Source organism: Myotis davidii, unplaced genomic scaffold (assembly GCF_000327345.1).
Source record: "Myotis davidii unplaced genomic scaffold, ASM32734v1 scaffold591, whole genome shotgun sequence".
NCBI classification, from domain to species: Eukaryota; Metazoa; Chordata; class Mammalia; order Chiroptera; family Vespertilionidae; genus Myotis; species Myotis davidii.
In genome coordinates, this window is record NW_006284340.1 from 3,846,510 (window position 1) to 3,868,854 (window position 22,345).

General features: G+C 45.8%; 1 protein-coding gene across 1 annotated transcript in view; it reads left to right on the forward strand.

Moving 5' to 3' along the window:
* The window catches only part of ASTN1 (astrotactin 1), a 299,182-nt gene that overhangs the window by 207,243 nt on the left and 69,594 nt on the right, over positions 1-22,345 (forward strand). Inside the window, exons 10-12 of the mRNA XM_006754536.2 lie at positions 7,793-7,867; positions 14,343-14,480; positions 14,981-15,131. Of these exons, the coding sequence (XP_006754599.1) occupies positions 7,793-7,867; positions 14,343-14,480; positions 14,981-15,131 (364 nt within the window). The remainder of the gene's footprint in view (positions 1-7,792; positions 7,868-14,342; positions 14,481-14,980; positions 15,132-22,345) is intronic.

Below are 22,345 nucleotides of genomic sequence, written 5' to 3' on the forward strand. Positions count from 1 at the left end.
ACAGAACTTGGCTGGAGATTGTGGCTAGAGATCCTGGCAAGGCTGCTGATCAACTGAACGCTGTCTCCGTATCATTCCTTCTTCGCCGACTCTGTCCACACCTTTGGGGACCCCTGGACCTGCTGGGGTTGGACCCCAGCAGGGAAACTCTTGACTAAATATATAATGTATGAATTATGGCTATCGGTTTATAAAGGAGCACACATGGTGCTTTCTATCACAAGGGGACATAACTTAGTCTTGGTGCACCAGGGAAGGTCTACTTTGGGAAGTAATTTTTAGTCAGACTTGAAGAATAGTGTAGATCATCTGAGTAAATGAGAGGGGGAGAAATTCCAGGTAAAGTAATAACATATGCAAAGGTCCCAGGCCCTAAAGTGTCCTGTAGAAACTTTGGGCATCATTGTCCTTGTTATTGAACCTTGGATAAAGCCACAGGTTTATCAGATAACCCGTGCATCAGGCGTTCCAGTACTTCTTCCTCCCAGAACTGGTACTGGCTATGAGGACAGTGGCACATACTCATCACCCCAGCTCACCATTAAGGTCAACTGAGGCATGGGATGTTTCAGCCAAATGGGTACCCGAAGAAATCATTTTTTTACCATTTATTTCTTTACTTCTGTATCTCATACAAACTACCCTTTTGTGGAAGCATTTTTTTAAAATGAATCTCTATTTTCTTTATTTCACTGCTCTCCCCTTGCAAATTAATTTACCTGGATGAGAAAAGGAACATTTGTTCAAAAACTCCCACATTATGTAAGGATGTGAAATCCTAGACCAGGACCCCAGTGTTGGGAGTAGCTGGGTGGGAACATTCAAAACCCTGCTTCCTCCAGAAACTTAGCCTAATGTGGACCAGAGGCAAGCTTAAGACAGTGCTTTTATTTAACTACCAGGGGCCCAGTGCACGAATTCGTGCACCTTGAAAGGAACTGTGGACCACGAGGTTGTAGTGGGCACAGGGACGGGTCTTGGCCCATCCTCCGTGCCCCCACCTGGCCCCTCCTGCCATGATCCCCTGGTCCCCTGTCTGCCAGCAGCCCTGCTCCCGCTGCCGCCACTCCCATGCACTGATAGTACCTGCCCTGCTTGCACCCATTGACATCATGAAGTGGTGCTGCTGCTGCAATCACCCTTCAGGAGCAAGGGAGGTGGAGAAGCCCTCAGGTCATCAGGGCCAGCAGCTGCCGCTCACACCCATTGCCAGTGCCTGGCGCTGGCCCGATCACTCCGCGCCATCAGCAGGTGCAAGCAGTGGGTACAAGCAGTGGCTCTGGCTCCAGCAGCAGGTGCGAGTGCCCAGCAGGACCGCGGCACGTGGGAGCAAAGAATTTTCAGTAACCACCAGAGGCTTGCCCCGATGATAGCGACCAGCCTGGTCTGGTGCCCCCACTCACCTGCTTCACCATCCTGCCACGATGGATGCCACCGTTTTCCATGCACGTCCCCTGGTGGTCAGTGCATGTAATAGTGACCGGTTGTTGGGTGGTTCTGCTGTTTGTTCTATTTGCGTATTAGGGTTTTTTATATATATAGATGGACAAATTACTGTCATTTATAAAATGCTCTCTTAGCAATAGGTGGAGGATTATATAAGTTCCAAAGAAGCTCCTAAGATTCTGCCATCTCATCATAAAATGCCTTATTTAGCATTGGCTCTCACTCAAACATTCTCTCTGCACTGAACTGTGTACACATACTGCATGCATGCTTAAATACATGCATATACCACATACATACATACATGTAGCCTCTCTATCCCCCACCTGTTTTGTATGTATTTATGTATCTAACTATCTCACATCTGTTCCCCTCCTCTTGCCCCATGGTAAGCTTTCCACAAGGAAGCCCATCTCAGGTACACTGTCCAAAAGCTTTCAACCTCCATCTCAGGTGCCACAGTTAGGTAAAAAGTTGGGACTAGCACTTAAATCATTATTTAAAGGATTGCTGTCCAGAGCAGATGTGGTCACTTTCTGTACTGAGAGAGCCATTGTGAAGGGATATCCAGGTTCTCTGGTCAGACTGGCCATGTAGGAGGTCATCGCTCAGTTGGGTCTGTGGTACACAGTGGAAAAAAGGCACAAGAAACAAGCCCAATACCAAGAATGAAGGAAAAAACCCTGAAACAGCTGTTGTGTCTTAGGGAAGAGGAGGAGCAAGCGTTGAGGAGAGAAGCTGAAAGCTTAGAAATTGCCAGTGCTTAGGAAGAACTCTGCATAAACTGTGGGGATTGTGGGAGGCAGGGAGAGGAGAGAAAAGGCAAAGGGAAAATTACTAATTGTCCTCCGTGCACACAATTTGCATGTGTGTCCTGGGCTGCTGTGTTTACATGACAATGGTGTTCCTCTGGGACACAAATCATGTGTCCGAGGCAGGGATCCCAGCTGGTTCCTCTGCTGGCCCTTGATGCCCCTGCCATCTGTAAGCTGCCCACAGGGATGACAGTCTTCATGGTCTCGATTTGTCAGCAAGAAGACATAAACAAGCAAACAGACTTTCTTCTGAGTTTTGATTCTGCTAATTTTCCCAAACCAAGAGATGTGACTGGCTTACCCAATGCAGAACAGAGAATTCTGGAGGCCACACATCTAAATTGTAGTCAAGAGACTGAGGATTCTGTCCAGTTGCAGGGCTCATCATGCCTGACACTGTCCCTGAGCTACTTGATGGGCACTCTTCCCACAAAATTACTGTTGGCACTGGCTGCTCAGTATTGCCACCTACGCATGATGGAGGCAGCACCTTTACCACCACGGGCAGAGAAAAGCTCAGGTGGAAATTACTGTTTTGCTTGACACTCACCTTCCCCCCAGCTCTAGCCCTGAAGATCAAATGGGACTTGCCTTCTGCCTTGACAGGCCCAGGTTGGTCATCTGACCAAGGATATGCCAAGCAGTCTTCACAGGGATTATTCTTTCCTAATGAGCAGGGGGTCTGATGTAGAGACAGGAGCTGGAGCTGCCAGAGGCCCTGCCTCTAGCACATTCAGTAGCCATTTTGACCAAATGACGCCTGCAGAATGAGAAATAGCAAGGAGAGGAGGACAATTCTATGGCTCTAGAGACCGTATTTCCAGGCATCCCCAAGGCCACGTCCAGCTACGCATGGACATGCAGCTCAGTGGTAGGCCTCTTCTTTGGTGGGGCCAGTTCAGTTCACTCACTTGGACACAGAGAGCCCTACTGCATGTCATTCCTCTCAGTTGGTCTCAGGTAACTCAGCTCCAAAGTGTTTCTGGTACTTTTAGGTCCAGCTCTCCATCGCTTTGTCTGTGCCTCTTCCTATATAGTCCCCTGGTAGCTTCTTCGCTCATGCAATCCCCCAATTATCACTCCATGCACTGCCAACACCCAGCCTTTGAGTGACCTGACACAACCCCCTCATTGTCACTTAGCATGTCCCCTATACCTGCATCTCTCTTCCCTTTTATTCATTCTCTTCTGTTTGGATCTATGTGTCTTTCTTCGGAAAAACTATAGGTTCCTTTGAGGGAATGAATCTCTTAATCCCAGCTCCTGTTTCCTGGCATCACAGTTCACACACAATAGGCCCTTCATAAATGTTTGCTAAATAAATTAAATAAATTAGAATTCCCATTTCTCTGACATCATTCCTGTCTATTGGGAAGAAAAGAGTAAATTCTCTTTTATTCGTTTGCTGAAGAATTGTGCAGCTGATTTCTCTTACCATTTCACAATATGTTCTTTCCTCTCTGTGGGTTTAATGTCAGTACTGTATAGTCACTGCCTGCAGAGTGATCGCTGGGTAGGAGATGGGTGGGGGCCCAGGCTTCCATACTCATTATTGCCTTCTCTCCAACCAACATTTACAGTCTGAGTGGAAGCCTGGTATTGCCATTGCATCTCTACTTCTTCCTCTAGAGAAATTGGAGGGGTCTCTTTATTATAGTATTTATACTTGACTCAGGTAACTAGTAAATTTACCTTATTTAACTAATGCTTGTATGATACTAAATGTCAGATACTGTTGTGAACACTTTAACTATATTAACTGGCTTCTTCTCATAACAACCTTACCAGGTAGATACATTGATTACCATCGGTCTCATTTTATACATAAGTTAATGTAGACATTAGTGATTGAGGGACTTGTTCATAGTCACAATGGATTTTTGGCTAAGCCGGAATTTGAAATAGGCAGTCTTGTCTAGAGCCTATGTCCTAACCACTGCACCCCCCTGCCTTTCAATGTGACCAGGGTGGTGTCTATGCTGCACATCTGTGTCCTTTGAATCTAAGTTTCCTTTCTTACCATTCAGGCCTCTCCAGAGCAGGAAGTCCCTTTGCCCTCGCCTACCTAGCAATATGGTGATGTGGGCTTAGTGGTCCTGGCTTATTTTATTACCTATGACTTGAATGTAGGTTTATTGATGTTACTCTATGCAATTAATTGTTCACATTGTAATCAACACCATCCTAAAGATTGGTTCCTCCAAATATATTTTCAAACAACCTAGGAACCATGCCAAGAATTAAGTCTAGTTCACACATTATACCAGTATTGAGTACTACAGATGACTCAAGAGCAAAATGTGTTATTTGAAATTATTAAACAGATAGTAAAGAAAATGTGACTTTGCCGAAAAGAGAGAGAAAGTTGCATGTCTCTCTTCTCTCTTGATTGCCTTTTCTAAGTGTCTAGGGAGCATATGGAACAAATCATGACTTCTGGATTTTTTTTTCAATTAAGACATTTTTTAGCTGGCCTTAAGCCATAACTTACTATTCAACAAAAAAGAATCAGGCTTAAACCCACTCTGTGGGGTCACCTTCAGTGAAATTAGCAGAACAAACATAAAAACACACTAAGAGCTGTGCCTTTGATGCAGGGGTTGGTTATTCATAGCACAGTGTTTGGGTATTTTTTGGAGCCAATTTTAACTAAAATATTTCAAAATATTTTATTTCCAAATATTTCTAAATTGGATTCCAGGAATAAAGTGTATATAAATAGTAAGCATAAAAAATGAATGCATCCATCCCAACCACTCCTTCATGTAGTCCCTATGGCCTCCCTTTGCAGGTACCAAGTCCTTGGAGTAGTTAATTGGTTAATGGGTTAGGTTAAGTTGGTGGTTCTCAACCTCACCAGACCCAACATGCTCCTTTATAACAAATGTTTTATAACCCCTTTTATAATCCTTAAATGAAATCCTTTATAATAAAACCCTAATATGCTAAGTGTATGCCCATTCATTTGACTGTTTGTTTGACCGTTCCACCAGTTGCTATGACATGCACTGACCACCAGGGGGGAGACACTCTGACTGGTAGGTTAGCTTGCTGCTGGGGTGCAGCTGATCAGGACTGGTTGAGACGGGCAGGACATGCCCTGGAGCCCTCTCACGGTCCCTCCCCGCCAGCCAGCCCTCATCTGCCCAATCAGGACTGGGCGAGATGGCCCTGATCCGTGCCAAATGTGAGCTAGGCCAACGGACCCCCCAACTGGTGCACGAAATTGTGCACCAGGCCTCTAGTTCATAAAAAAGTCTGTTAAATTTTTTTCAAAAAGTAAGTATAATGCCTTAACAATGATTAAAAAAGAAATAACAAGAAAGTAATCTATCTATATATATAAAAGCCTAAGTGACTGAACAACTGGTTGACTGGTCGCTATGATGCACACTGACCACCAGGGAGCAGGCACTCAATGCAGGAGCTGCCCCCTGGTGGTCAGTGCACTCCCACAGCGGGAGTGCCACTCAACTGACTGATGGGCACCAGACACTGGGCTCATGGCTGGCCACTGCAGCCCGGAGACGGCAGTGGAGCAGCAGTGAGCCTACTAGGGCGGTGGCAAGAACAGCGGGACCTGGATGACCAGGAGCAGCAGGCAGCATTGGACTGCCAGTTTTAGCCTGATCCCCACAGGCCACACTGAGGGACCCCACCAATGCATGAATCCGTGCACTGGGCTTCTAGTTTATAATGATATAGTAACTTTTAATGTATAAATATTCTGTAATATTAAAATAGAAGTATAGTTCACAGACATTTGCAGCCAATGTAGATTCACCAGAATGTAATCTGTGTAAGAATAATCCATCTAATGCATATTCTTTATTGGTAATTCAGTGATCATGAACAGCATTTCAGACAATGACATAATTTTCCAAAATTATGAATAAATGGTAAAATTTCTATGTAGAATCTTCCTTCAATTTATATGGTATTTATGCACCTAGAAAATTAATCAATCACATGTTAAAATTGTACAAGCTACTCTGTGCTTATTTGTAAATGGAGTTAGCAGCTAGGCTCAGATAATTATAAGCAGGGTTTCACCTCTGTAAATGTGTAGCAAGACATTTAAAAGTTTGGAGGGCATTGGGAAATGTGTTGTTTGCAGAGCTGAGAATGGCCCTGTTCTAGCCTTCTTAGCCTTACCTTCTAACTGACAGTAGTGTCCTCAATCATTGTGTCATTCACCTGCCACAGACGTCCCTAAATGCCATCTATTGGGTGATATCACTTGCCCTAACAAACACTGGGTTGTTAACGCCTAATATTAGATTTAGCCCCAAATAATTGTATTCTCCTGACTTTTTATAGTCCTTGAAAAGTAAAGACATGTCTACAGTGAAATCCTCTATTACCGGGTTATTGGGTTGGTATAATTGGGTAATACGTGAAGACTGCTGTCCATGACAGCAAGGGCTCAGTCGATCAAGTGTGCAAAATGTCTGGTACCCAGCACAATTCTGGGATTTCCTAAGTTTCACTCCAGTGAACAAATAATCTTGGGGTTGGACATCTGGGTTAGTGAAAAGATATATACTATTTAAAAGAAATAGTTTTATTACTTTCAAGTATATGAGACACTCACTAGGGAGGCTCATGGTTAAGGATTCTTTTTAAAATACCATTTCAGTGGTTTCTGTTTGAAAAATGGGTGACATAAAAATTTTGAAAACATCTGGAACCAGAAGACCTGGAATCTTCCTGCCATTTTGAGTAGAGAAAGGGAATGTGTAAAGGACCCATATAAACCTTGACCTTGACTTAAAAGTTTTCCTTAATTTTCACAGTGGCCTGTGAGGCAGCTCTTACTAACCCAATTTTTGGAAGTGATAAAATTATACTCAATAAGACAAATAATTTGCCCAAAGTCAGACAGCTGGTTCATTAGCAGAACAAGATTTGAACCTGAACTGTCTGATTACAGAGGCTCCACCTTCCCCGACAAATCATGCTGCCCACACCTCAAATAAGTGAGCCTAAGCTACATTTCTGTTCAAGCCATATCCGAAGGACCATGAGTTACGGTGATGGGAGGTCCACCTTAGTATAGTTTTACTCGCTATATCATTCCAATGTTCATGTCTATTAAATGTCACTCTCCTTGTGGTTAAGTGATTTTTACATTGTTCCTGTTGTTGCTTGGGTTCCTGCATTCAAGCACCTGTGTAAACCAACATCAGTGTGATTCTTGAGGACAGGAACGAGGTCCTCGCTATCTTTGGGCCTCCAGAGTCCCGTCTGGTCCCCCTACAACAGGGGTCCTCAAACTATGGCCCGCGGGCCCCATGTGGCCTGCTGAAAACATTTATCCGGCCTGCTGGGTGTTTTTGCCGCCACTGTGTGCATAGGAATTTGTTCATAGTTTTTTTTTTTTTAACTATAGTTCGGCCCTCCAACGGTCTGAGGGACAGTGAACTGGCCCTCTGTTTAAAAAGTTTGAGTACCCCTGCCCTACAAAGTGGACGGATGTGCAGGGAGCATGTGTTGAGTCGATTTTAATTGAATGATGTTTTTCCTTTTAGGCCTTGGCCTTACACAATATTTCAGCGAGGCTTTGACCTGGTTTTGGGAGAGCAACCTTCTGATAAAATATTCAGGTGAGTGGTTGTTTAGGGACTTGCTTATATATGTCTTCAAGCCCCATGTCCCACCTCCCTCTGAGCTTGGTTTCCTAGCGGTAAAGTGGAAAGGCAATGCTTTGATGAGTCATTCTGCCCTCCTAGTAACAAAAGCATCTGTCCCCCAATCATGCCCAGTGACAGTGTGGAGGCTTTTGCAGTCACACAGATTCTGTGGGGTCCTGGCTTCCTTCCTCACCTGCTCTCTGACCCCTGTGCTTCACTTCATATCTTGGAGCCTCCACTTTCCACTTTGTTAAATGGGACTCCATTACGTGCATGGCTCTCTTGTTATGAGGATATGTGAGGTTACGCAGGGAGAGCCCCTAGCACAGAAACCAGCACAGAACACGCAGCTACTGCCCCTCTCTGCATCTCCTTTGTGCACTTAATTCACACCTTCCTCATAAAGTCTTAAGTTGTTCAAAATTAATCTCTCTGGCCCTGCCACCCCCTTTTTTTTAGATCTACTTTATTATTATTTTATTTTACCTGCCACCCTCTTGATCAAATTGGATGTTTCTAATCCCTGCCTAATTTCTACCTACATACCTGGGAATGTCACATATTAGAAAATTCAACAAGCAGAGGAAGAATTTGGGTTGTGACTGTGAACTGTTGGATTTTATAAAGTCTCATTCACACCAGACCTTAGCAGGAACACATCTTTACTTCAAACTAAGATCTTATCCATTTATTTTGTCAATTTATCCTTCACTTAACATGCATTTGCTGAGTACCCACTAAGTGCCAGAGACCTTGCTGGGCCTGCCAGGGTGGATATGAATACATCACCCTCTGTGAGGGCGCCCTCTTGTGGAGGAAGGAAACAATCCTGCAGGAGTGACTGATGTCAAAGGATGCTCTGAGCTACCACATCCGCGTTAGGGAGGAATGGTGATCAAGGTGGGACAAATGTGCTTCCTTTGATTGCACTCGGATAGTGTGCGGAGCCTCACATATTCACTGCTTGCTGCCTTTGCAAACCCCTCCTGTCAGCCAGTCCTGGCCTAGGTGTTAATATTGCTCCTGTACTTGCTCTTGGAGCTGGCTCCTCTGCCCCAGCTCCTCCTGCTCCTCCTCCCTGCTGGCTGGGGATGGGCTGGGCTTGTCCACTGAGGCGTTTTCCTAAGGCATTCTCTTAGCAAGAGTGCAGATTTACAGATTCACGCCTCCTGGGGCCTTCTCTTCCTGAACTTTTCTCTCCTGATTGTCTCTCCTGGGGCAGGCTGAGTCATGTTTATGGCATTGGCTACAGGCTTCTTTTGAGGATTTGTGCTACAGGAGAAGACAGCTATATCCTTAGACTGTGACTTGGACATTTAAACTTTTCAACAATGATTTATCATTTGGCTGATCCCCCCCCCCCTCTTTTTTTTGACTACTGATCTGCCAGGACCTGCCAAGGGTAATCAAGATAAGGCAGATGGAGAGCCTGGCTGATGAACATGTACAAGTTGCCACTCCCCTAAAAGTCAAGACACTAACATTTTGAAAAGCAAGCTCCTTAATGAAATAGCTATTAGAGCAGAACTTGCACCAAAAATGTGTTTGCATCCCCACAAGCACCATTTACTCTTTTCAAGTTCGTTAGTTGCCACCTGGAAGTGACACCTGAGCACTGCAGATGGGATTGGCTATGAGGTTGGAACGTGCCGTCAGTGCTCTCTCTCGGGAGCCAGTGTGTTCATCAGTAAGTGATGAATCATTCTGGTCACCAGCATGGCAATAATGCATCTCTCAGATGATATCAATGGGTAATGATTCCCTGATTTCAGGTATTAAGAACTTGAACCAAAACCACTCTGAGTAAACCGACTGTTAGTGGCCACGGGAAAATCCTGTGACCTGCTTAGTGACTCTTGATTCTTGAAGAAGCACGTGACTGTCCGCTACTTCGCTCACCAGTGATTTCGTGTTCTGAGGGATTCCAGGCCACTGCACATGTCCCTGGATTATGGAAGAAAATTTAAATGTTGACATTCAAATCTTCCCACAATTGAATGCCAATGTGTAGCTCCCTTTTAATTGGCTGCTTTTCTCTTATAGAGCTTTCCATTCTTACCATCAGATCTATCTTCTAACTGATGTACTGCTTCTAGAACTTGAATATTTTTTCCTCTGTACACTCACCCCTACTCTTTCCACCAGCAAGAATGCATATTCTCCTCCTAATATAAACACTACCCCTTTTCATGGCCTAGATCAAGTCTGTTGAGTACCTGCTATTTATTACAAAGCACTGTTTTAGATACTGTAGCTATAACCAAAAAAATATGACCAAGATAGTCCCTGACTTCATGCAATTTATGGTCTCATCCAAGAATTGTTTTCCAACCTTCGCCTCCATGAGAATCCCCAGTGTGCTTTAAAACGACCAGTGATCTCACACAGCACAAATCAATTCATTCAAAAGCTCTGGGGGGTGGGATGTGGGCATGCGTGTGTGTTTTTTTTTACAAACCCTATGGTAATTCTAATCTTTACTAGTGTTGAGAAATGCTTCTCTACAGCTTTTCCAACCCACTGCACCAATCCACAATGACCTTCCCCTTCCAAATTTCTGTAACTTACTGGCTGTAATATTTATTTGACGATTATTTTATTTCATATTTATTTTAATTTACCTATTGATTTCTACAGTGAAATGGTTGTCTTTTTGAGGGAAGTGTCATATATGGCTTTAAATGTTTAATATCTAACATGAAATTTTGAACATAGTTGGTCTTTAACAAATATTTGTAGGTGATCATTTCAGGTATTTCCTGAGGACTTGAAACCAGATTAGGAAAAGACCTGATGCTCAACCTAACCTTGGTAATCTGCAATCCCAAAGAACCTGGAAGGGGTCCCAGCTAGACTCAGAGGGCCCAAGGGGAAAGACTGAATCTTTGCACCAAGCCCAGTCTAGTGCCCAAGGTGTCCTTTAAATGATGGCTCAGATCACTCCATCTCACTGGATCTTCTACTGGCCGGAATTACTTCAAACTGGATTTCTCTCTCAGAGATCTTCCCCCCAAGTGTGCACCTGCATCCCAGGGAGCAAGACCTCCTCCTGGAATGGCTGCTCTGGGAAAAGAGTGCAGACAGTGGACCACGAGCTCTTTGTCCCTTTCTCCACATTCCACCTCATGCCCAGCACATGAGAGCACAGGCCAGTTCTGTCCACTGTGCTCTGGTGAGCATTTGCCTCTGAACAGAAGTGTCAAGCTCTTGTTACCAAGGCCATGTACACGACTCAGCCTCCAGCCAAGCCACCAACAGTGATGGTCCCACCAGCTGTTGTAAGAGAAGGCCCAACCTGGGAAAGCATTTCAGATGCTTACCAACTTCCCCTTGATGCCTTTCTGAGGTTGTTCCTGCCAAATCTGCATGAATGAGGGACAGATGAGATTTCAGGACACTGCTTTTCTCTCACAGTTTGGGCTATATTTAGAATTAGTAGATTTTGCAGATAAAAGAAAACTTTAGAATTTCGTAGGCATGAGCCAGTATGGGCTGGAAAGCTGCTTAGAGAACAGAGCAGCCCCCATCTTCCCACTTATGAAAAGGTGACCTTGAAGAGGTCACATTAAAATGTTAGTGGGCAAATGTGTAAAATGGGCCAAATGACCACTCTTGGAGGGCTGTTGTGAGGATAAATGAGGTGGCTCTGCAGACCACCTGCCCCTTTGAGAGTTCTCAGTAGAGGTTCGTCTCACCCTACACCTGACTTGGCTTGCCCTTCAGGTTTTCACCTTGACTCCACCAGAGATGAATGTGACACTATCTTTCTTGTTAACTTGGTACAGAGTTGTGTCTCAGAAACTTCTGTGAACTTTGGAAGTTTCTCATAATGTCAAAACCAGATCCACCCTGACCATTAAGTCCATTCCAACCCAGAGGTGAACCCATATCCTGCTCTAAATGAAGGAAATCATCCCCACTGCTTCTACTTTTGCATTTGAAATTTGAAACTCTCTCCGGGTAGCATGTGCAAACTAAAGAACAATCTACTTATTGATCAGTCAGTAAATACTTATGGCATGATCTCCTTGGGCCAGAAATTGTATCAGGCAGTGGGAATGCAAAGATGAACAAGCACTGCCCTCTGCAGTCTAAGGGAGCACCTTCTGTTGAGCAGTGGTGAGAAGATGGGCACTACTCATCATCACCAGGAGCATGTATACAAGGAGAGTCCCTTGCTCAGCCTGAGGGATGGATGCGAAGATCCTGGAGGGGTGGGACCTTACCTGAGTCAAAATGAGTGGGACTCCTGCAACGAAGAAAGGGGAGAAAATTCAGGAAGAAGAAATACTAGGAGCAAAGGCAAAGAGGGGAAAAATGAGGGCATCTTTAGGAGCTAGAATCAGGTTGCTCTGTAGAAGCACAGAGTATGGTGTCTTTGGAGATGTGAACTTCGTTCTGTGGGCCCGGGGTGCTGTCCACAGTTTCACTTGGGGAAAGATGTGGTTTGCTTTTTCCTTTGAAATATTCCTGTGAGCAGAGGAGGAAGGGAAAACGGTTGGACATGATCTCTCTCTTTTAAAAGAAAAACTCACCGCCGGGAAGTGCTAGACTTGCCAACCGTTGCCTAAAATCTGTGGCATAAATGATGAACTACAGGTCACTGATTTGTTGCTGTGCATCAATGCAAAACTTCTCATTTTAAAACCAAAATAGAAAACAAAAACTCTGTCCCAATAAACTCTCCCCACCCTCCCCACTCCAGCAGCATTCAAATGTGTGCCTGTTTTCTTTGAAATAGTACACATTGCACAACAGTAATGGGGTCTATCATAATGTTGCTGTCTCAAGAATATTCAGTACTAAATGCAAAGTGAACGCAAATCTTGCACACTGTTACCTCCAACACACATTTATCCTTAAGTCCCAGATCCTAGGTACCTTGGGACAATGACTTGCCCTGAATATGGTTTCCTTAATTTTGCCAGTAGACGTGTGTGTGCATGTGTGTAAAGGGGCTGCCATGCCTTCAGTTTTACCAGCTGCTTAGAGAAGGGTGAAGTGGTGGGTCTCCTCCTCTGTCCCCCAGCAATGGGCTTCCCACATCTGGTGTGGACCCCGCCTACACACACCTAGCCCAGCTCTTGCCTCTCTTTCCTATGGATGGGAAGGGTTGAGTGCCTCCTTCAGATCAACAAGCTCTTCTGATACTTCTGGGCTCTTTAATGCAGGTGTTTGCCTAGCAGGTCTTTGGATAGGGGACTAAGGGTAAGAGAGTAGATGGGGAGAGGAAGTCTCCCAAATCCTGGCCGCTTCCCACTTGCCTCTCTCTGGGGCACCTGTTTTCTCTTCTTAGAGCTGCTCTTGTGCCCAGAGCTGCCATTCAGGAAGTGAGTGAAATCTCATGGCTGCTTGCAACTCCTGAGACTTGGTCAGTGGGCATTCTCATGACCAGCATCCTAGAGAGGACAACATTCCTCCCCAAATATCTCAAGTCACCCATCTGGTCTCCTAGCTCTCAGACAGCCCAGAGAGAATAGAAAGGTGCACTGGGTTAGGAGAGAGAAGGAGTAGGATTCTGAGATGGTCCTCTGTGACCAGCATGCTGATGGAGCCTGTGCCGGATTCTGTTTAATCATATGCATCCTTCCTTGTTCCTCCCTGCACATTGAGTTGGATGGCAACACCAGACTGCCACTGCCTTGTGATATCCCACCCACACTGGCTTTTATCCCATAGACTATTTTTGACTGTGAACAGAGAGCATTTGAATGCCTTTGAAATAAAATGAATGAATGAATAAATAAACAAATAATCACTCATGGTCTCTTTAAGCTCTCCCTTGAAATGCTGATTGATTCTTTTATTCCATTTAGCCCTTGTTATGAGAATAAAAACACACACCACCAAATCTTCCCTGTCTCCCCAGGGTTAAGGCCATTAGCTGAGGGTGTGGGGAGGAGTGCTAAGGATACATCTGGGCCAGTATCCTTCATCCCCCTTCCCTTCTCCCTGTCTCCTGGTTCCAGCGTTCCCATCACACAGAAGCCAGAAAAAGGGAGCTGTCCTCCCTCCTTTTCCTGGGTAGCATTCTGCTGGGCACAGAGAGACCCCATTGCTACCCCTGCGCATGTGCAAACTGAGGGATGGGGGTATTGGGAGGCTGGAATGTCTCTTCAATTAAAATTCTTCCAATTATATCTGACTTAAGATAGGGGACGCCCAGCTTCAAATCTGAAGGAAACTGGAACATGCTTTCGTATGACTTGATAAAAACCACTCTCACAGCTGGTGAGTGGGTGCCATGATCAGTTCTCCAACTGTCTGGACATGTGAGCAAGAATGGGCCTCGCCGCCTCCCTCAGACTCAGGCAGCTCATCCACAAAGTGGCAATCACTTGTCCTTTCTGCGGAGGCTGAGAGGGAAGCTTGCTGGCAATGGATGCCAGGTCCTCCCAGGGGTGGTGGTAACCATGTCCTAACCCCCTGGTGGTGGCTGTCCCTGCAGATTCACCTACACCCTGGGCGAGGGCATGTGGCTGCCCCTCAGCAAGAGCTTTGTGATCCCACCAGCCGAACTGGCCATCAACCCGTCAGCAAAGTGTAAGACGGACATGACGGTGATGGAAGATGCAGTGGAGGTCAGGTGAGTCCAGCCTCCAGGTGCTGAGGCCCATTCTTGGCTGGAGAGACTGAGGGAGAAACCACCTTCATGTCCAGGACCCTGGGAAAGGAATCCTGACAAACTGTAAAGAGAACTTGGCGGCTGCCTTTACGTTCCTTCTACACAGGATCTCCTCTATCTGGGTCAGCATTGCACACCCCAAGGCTCAGGCACAGGGAGAAGACATAAAAGCAGAATTTGTAAGCACATCTCAGGTCCTCTAAGGACTGACGGGATAACATGTTAATTTCCTAGCCCAAGATGAAACTTTCTTTGACCAGGCCTTTCAGGGTTGGCTCAGCTCCCAGATATGGAGAATGTCTGTAATTTGTTAGCTCAAGGCTCAGAGCATGGTTGATCTCGAATTTTTATGAGGGAGTAAGACATGATCTGGCTGGCCAGGTAGAACCATGGATTGTGATGCTACTTGTGGCACCTGGAGTCCTTTTGACGCCTCCCATGTCCCTGTGTTCTCCCCACAGAGAGGAACTGATGACCTCGTCCTCCTTCGACAGCTTGGAGGTGCTCCTTGACTCCTTCGGGCCAGTGCGGGACTGCAGCAAGGACAATGGGGGCTGCAGTAAGAACTTCCGTTGCATCTCAGATCGCAAGCTGGACTCTACTGGTTGTGTGGTAGGTCTGGCCTATCGAGCTTGTAATGGGGAGAGGGCACAGGATAAGACACAATGCAGATATACAGATGAAAATACACTATGACTAAAAGAAAGGGTCGAGACTGCTTCTTCCTCATTGTAGCTGCCATCTAGTCTAAATTATGAATCTCCTCCTGACAGAGATGAGATGCTAATCACCAGTCAATAAGCCAAGGAGTATTTATGGCGCACCTATGGATGACCTGTAGCTATCCAAGGGAAATCTCCTGAATTATATACCATGATTCTTTCTTTCCAGTCTTGCAGTCTAGTTGGTAAGGAATACCCCCAAACAATTTGAGAACTAATTAACTGCTAATAGTATGATATTGACTCTTACAGGAAATAGACTGTATTTAATAAGAAATTCTAGGGGAAAAAAACTACCTTCGTTTAAGACTCAAATCACACTGATTGTAATAGGGAATTTTAGGAAAAATCTACCTATATAAAATAAGCCAAGAATGGTATAGAAAAAATAAAAATATGTTCCTTTTGAGACCATCGCAATGAACTCCTACCTGGGGAAAGGAGTTGTTATTACCTATATAGACTTTGGATACCTATAAAATATGTGATGCTATGAACTAGGAAGACTATTTGGGCTAGAGTGGACTGGGGTATCTCCCATGCCATGGATAGGAAGACTGATTGAACCACACAGGCAAATGGAGGTGGGGCAGAGTGAGCCATCAGCTGCTGGTGCTTTTATATTGTCATTTTCATGCCCATCAACACTACTATCTGTTTCCAGCACTTTCTTCTTTTAAGGGCAGAATGATGCAGTCCTCTCAGAGAGGGGGAGCGGTGGAGAAAGAAGGCAGGAAAGCCAGGGATGAAGGAGAGGGAAGATGATTCATTGAGACATATAGCCCTGTGGTGTTTCCAGGGCAGGGCCAGAGCTTCCATCTCTGGGGAGGATGTGGTGTCTCGTCTTGCTTCCACGTCTGACAGTTGTGCTCTTGTCAGGGGACCCAAAGCCGGAGCAAGCTGTGAGGATGCTGGGCCGATTTCAGTGTTCACACCCTCCTCTTCCCCATCTTTGAGCACCTGCTCTGTTCAGGGAGCCATTCTCATCAAAGATGGGTATGAACCTGGAATCCAGGTGGGGCTCACTCTGGCCTGGGGCTCCCTGGCTTTCACAGATTAGGCAGCAGTTGACAAGGGCCTGACTTACCTGAGGAGGGAGAGATAATGAAGACAGGAAAAGGGGAAGAAAGACAGCTAAGGGGCAGGTAGGCAGAGAACTTGGCAGGTTCCTCAAAGGGAGGGGAAAGTTAAGAGATTGGACTATCAGGAAAAGTACAAAGAAAAATGCTCTTTGGGCCAAGTCTTTTGAAGGCAGCCAGGAGGTCAGTCCATGTCCCCCTCGCTGTGGCTGGTCCACTTTCTGCTGTTTGGGCAGTGAGCTTCCCAACTGGGTCCCTCAGGAGATAATTTCACTGTAATGGAGTTCCAGCTGAGACACTTTTTTAAAAAAATATTTTTTACTATTGAGCCTGCATGTCTTCGTCATCCAGATTTCAACTTATCATTTTACATTATTCTCTTGGGTCACTCTAAGTTTGTGCACATTTTTGAACATCCTTTGCATCCCCACTTCCATGCCAGCCCCATATGGGTTCGTGCATGCTCACGCACTCACACACATACATGCGGATAGACTCCATGCCTTCCCACTGCTCTGCCCCTTTCCTGAGCCCCTAAGGATTTGCTTGTCAAAAGCCTTCTGTTGGTGATCCTAGCCCCTTTACTTGGCATGGAGCTGTGCTGATGTATTCTTGTACTTTTAACACTGATCTGTGAGACAGAGCTAACAGGAATAGTTCTGATGAATATGCATTTGTAATAACAATTGGAGCCACTGCAGAAAGTCATCCAATTGTGCCAGGGCTTGGTATTAGCATAATACTTTGAAGTCACTGGTCCACATGGCTCTTGGAGGGAGGTGAGGCCAAACCAACTGGTAGGTCTGTCAATTGAATGTTTTCCATTGGTTCTGAAGCACATGGTCCCAGATGCAGGTGGATTGGTGGGTTGAGAGGTGATGTGCTGCATCCTGTTTCTTGTACCCCTGCAGAGAAGTATATTAGGAATTTGACTTTGAGCTGCCCTGACTCTCCTGGGCATCCACACCTTCCTCAAACCCTGCTGTGTAGCAGAGTGGTCCCATGTCCTCTGGAAGTGGACCAGGGACAACACCATCAGCTGTACAGCTGCATTTCTCCTCTCACAGAAACCCTGACATTCCGTTCTTTGGGCCCTGAGCTGAAGGGCATCCTATATAATAAAGCCTAATATGCTAAGTGTCTGGTCATCCGTTCAACCAATCAAAGAGTAATATACTAATGATTTGCTAAGGCTGCTCAACTGCTCACTATGATGAGCACTGACTGCCAGGGGGCAGACGCTCCAGCTGGTAGGTTAGCTTGCTGCTGGGGCCCAGCTGATCAGAACTGAGCAAAATGGGCCAGACAAGCCCTGGAGCCCTCCCGCAGTTCCTCCCCAGCTGGCCAACCTCCTCATCCCTCCCCGGCCCTCTTGCAGTCCGGAACCCCTGGGGGGATGTCAGAGAGCCCTTTTCAGCCCATCTCACAGGCCAGGCCAAGGGGCCCCACCCGTGCATGAATTCGTGCACTGGGCCTGTAGTCCAATATAATAAAAGGCTAATATGCAAATTGTCCCCTTGACCGGGAGTTTGACCAGGAGTTCATCTGGGAGTTCGACTAGGGGCGGGGTGGGGCCAGCCAACCATCCATGGCCCCTGCCCAGCCCGGCCTCTGATTGGCCCCTCCCCCCAGCTGGCCCAGTGTGATGGGGCTCCAAACGGGGCAGGCCAGCCGGACCCCAACCATGCACGAATTCGTGCACCAGGCCTCTAGTATTTTATAAAAAGAGAAAGAGAGGATGAACTAGGAATACACTGACCCTTCAGGAACCTGGGAAAGGAGAAAAGATGTGGGAAGAGACAGTGTGTACTTCATATCCTCCTGTTGAACGCAAGGCAGACAGGTGGGGCTGGTCCACCTCAGCTGCCAACATGTTTCTCAGTTCTGCATGGGCTCCCACAGGTTAGTTGCTACCCAGTTAATTGCCCTGATGTTTATATGGTCTCTGAGGACAGGAAACAGATCCCTGTGAAAGGCACACACCTATACAAGCCACAGCTACTCTTTTCCAAACCAGAACATTCTCCAAACGTAGAGCTTGCTGACCCTTTGGAAGGGTTCTCACTGCTAATAACTGGGTCCTGCCTAAAAGGCACAAGAGCATTTATTCTCTGTCTGTGGAGCCCATTGGGGTTCTGCAAAGTTACTGTATTAGTGTCCTATTGCTGCTGCAACAAATTACTGGAGGTTTAGTGGCGTAAAACAACACCCATCTATATCTTGCAGCTCTGTAGTGCGAATCCAACATGGGTCTCGCTGGGCTAGATTCAAGGTTCCAGTGGGGCCGTGTTCCTTTTGGAAGGCTCTAGGGGGCAAACCATTGCCTTTCCTTTTCTAGCTTTGGAGGCCGCCCACCTCTTTTTGGCTAATGGCCCCTTCTTTCATCCTGAAAGCTGTGCCGTTGCATTTTTCTGACCACTCTTCTGCAGTCCTCTCTCTCTTCTGTTCTGTGCTTCTTACCACTTTTAAGGACTCTTGTGATCACATCAGGCTCACCTGGGTAATCCAGATTAATCTCCCATCTCAAAAGTCTTAACTTAATATGCAAAACCACTCTTTCAAATATAAGGTGGCACGTTTACAAGGTTGCAGACAACCTTGGGGGCCACCACTCAGAGATGGCAGTATGGATTGGAGCAGACTCGGTAGGCAGGATTGTAGTCCAGCCATTCCCGGCTATAACAGGGCATTTTTATTCATATCAAGCCCACCTATTAAAAATTAATATAAAACTTTGCTTGAAAGTTCAGATCTCTGGCCAGGTAGCTCAGTTGGTTAGAGCCGTGGTCGGCAAACCGTGGCTCGTGAGCCACATGTGGCTCTTTGGCCTCTTGAGTGTGGCTCTTCCACAAAATACCACGTGTGGGCGTGCACATACAGTGCGATTGAAACTTTGTGGCCCATGCGCAGAAGTCGTCGGTATTTAGTGGAAGAGCTGGTATTTTGTTCAAAAGCCACACTCAAGGGGCCAAAGAGCCGCATGTGGCTCGCGAGCCTCGGTTTGCCAAGCCGCAGTTTGCTGACCACGGGTTAGAGCATCATCTCCATCCACCAAGGTTGTGGGTTTGATCTCCAGACAGGGCACATACAAAAATCAACCAATGAATGCATAGATAAGTAGAACAACATACCAGTGTCTGTCTCTCTCTCTCTCTCTCTAAAATCAATAAAATAAAGTTTTGAAATGCTTTCCAATGCGCAAATACAGTGGAAAGCCCACTCTGTACTGCTCCTTCCTCATCTTCACACTTACCCTTAAAGTGGCCCCCAGATGCCTTTGCTTTGTGACATGTCTGCATGTGCTTAGGCGAGGGACTGTGGCCTTGGAAAGCAAGAGGTCGGCCGTCCAGCTTTCTCGTGTTGGACACATGACCTTCGCTGCCAGATCATTATGCTCTAATGAGCTTTGAATTACACAGTGACCCCGCCGCCCTTCTGTCCACATGCTGTCCACAGTGGTTTCCCACCAAATATGTCATTTCACTTCTCCTGGAGCACAGTTGTGCAGAGCTCATTACAGATGACCCTCCCTTTTCCTCTTTGTAGGATGGAAAGCAGAAGAGTGCGAGTCAGAGACTTTTAGCAATTCAGGGGCTGGAAGCTGAAACTCACATTTAATTCCTTCCAACTTTTCCCCTTTGGAGAAGTCCTGCATACCATAGGCTTCCAAGTCAGACTCATGAAAGTTTCGGGAATTGCTATTTATGAAAGAAATAAAAGTGACATGTAGGAAAAGAGAACCTGTTTTGAGTAGGAATTATTCTGAGTCCCCCAGGTAAGGCGAGGCAGGCTTAGATACAGGAAGGGGTTCCTCTTCTTCCTCTTCTCCCAGAGCCCCAAACATGCCCCTGCGTCCATCATTCATGCTCTCTGCCCATAACACCCAGCTCATAATCTGCATCAGGTGCGCATGTCTTAGGCTTGGCGACATTTGACTAGATTCTTGAGTGATTAATCAACTCCGAAACCACTGGTAGAAAAAGAAGGGAAAGACGGGGAAGAAAAGCAGTTGAATGGAGAAAATCATTTTAAACTCATTAGCAAATTATGCCTCAGACAAGTAATAAGTCAAAAAGCCATGAACATCTCATGAAAGATGATTAACCTTGTATATTTTAGGGGTCACTGAAATTGCAGTTCATTTATTAGACCTTCTTGATGGGGGAGGGCTATTGCCATAATAGAGAGAACTTTCTTGTGGAGCCTGTGGTTTATAAAGGCTCTGGGACTGCTTAATGGAACCTGTGCAGTGAGAGTTAGTGTGTGACCTTGGGGCTCCCTCCTGAGCAAACAGTCCTCTTTCAAGGAATAAGTGGAGGGATTGTCCACATGCCAAGGAAGAGAATGGCCAGCACTTGCAAAGAGGAAAGAGCTCCTTCCTTGTGGAGGCAGGATTTCTCTCCTGGCGGCTGGCCTCTGGCTCAGACACTTCTAGGAAGAGGGCATGGTGTGGCGCCTGCAGTGTCTTTGTATTTATATGTAGATTTTGAGGAACCCAAAATGCATGTGAATACAATAGCACAAGGCACATTTAGGTAAAAACAAACTCACACCATGAGAAATTTGAATGATTAGCCTTCTTGGGAAGTGAGGGCTCTGGTTCAGTAAGAGTTAAAAAGAAAACTGTGTCTTTGGTTTCAGCTCTTTTTTTTTCTTTTTTCTTTTCTGGGAATAATTTCAAAAATGTTTTCCTCTGAACTGCAGCCCAAGTAAGTTATACTGAAGTAAAGATAATTGCATCTTTTTCAGAGATTGAGGATCTTGCCTTGTCTTCAAGGTCATGGCTCTGGGCAGTTTGCAGTGTTTCGTCCTATAAATATATACACCATAATGTGTGTGTGTGTGTGTGTGTGAAGGAAGAGAGAGAGAGAGAGAGAGAGAGAGAGAGAGAGAGAGAGAATATGAATATTAGGCTAAAGATACAAATCCATAAATGATTTCAGAATGTACTCCAGGAGTTGCTTAAAACAACCAGACGAACAAATCTACAGGATTGATTTACTTTGTCAACACATTGACTATATTTCTTTAGGGGTTCCAAGAAACCCAGGTTTTCTCATACTTGGGAAGCTATATGGCAGAGTGGAAGGGACACACATGAGCTTTGGGGCCTGACAGATTTAGGTCAAAAATCTGATTCCCACCTCTGTGGCCTTAACCAAGTGATTACTTAATCTTTCTGAGTTTGTTTGCCCTCTGAAGAAAACCAGAAAACGGGTCTACCTGTGTTATTGGGATTGAATATACATAGATTGTCCTGCATGTAGAATTGCTTAATTCCCGAGAGCTGTTATTTTTAGCTTTGCTCATAAGAAAAGAAAACTCCAAAGTAGCTAACTCTGTCTTCTCTTCAAATCTCCTAAGAAAGTGTAAATACCAGGTGGTCCCACTTGACACACCAATGTCATCTAGACACCAGGGCCACACAAGGTGTGGATGTACCCGATTTTGGAGTTCTGGAATAAAGCCTGCTTGAGTTTCATTTGGTGAAGTCTTTGCCTGAAACCATGCTTAATGGAGCATTTGGGGAAAAGGAGGTAATTGAGGAGATGGGAGCCCTGGTGGTGACTGAAACAGCTAGCTGGTCCAAGGATTGAAAGCATGTGAGGTGAAATGACAGGACTGGCTTTATCTCCACTCTGATGATGTTTCTCAAGCTTTATAGAAAAAAAAAAGAGCTCATGGCAACCAGTGCAGCCCATTTAATTCCAATCAAACTTCTGTGTTTCAAGATCCACATTTGTGCCTGGGCTGCCTCACAGGGTGATGCCAGCTCCCTTCTGGTAGCACATCTGGCTTAGCAGCTGGATGGCCAAGGAAGCGGATGGGTGGGGGGCTAACAAAATGTGGGGTGCAATCCTCAGCTGCCTCATTTGCTTGTTTACCATCATCTGGAGCATCTCGGTTTGCCCAGCACGAGGCAGCCCTTGGAAACTTCCTTAAATGCTGTCACCTTCCGGCACTCCAGCTGTCTTTGGAGGGGGAAAAGGGATGGACCGGGCTGGGAGCCTGGAAGGCCCACAGG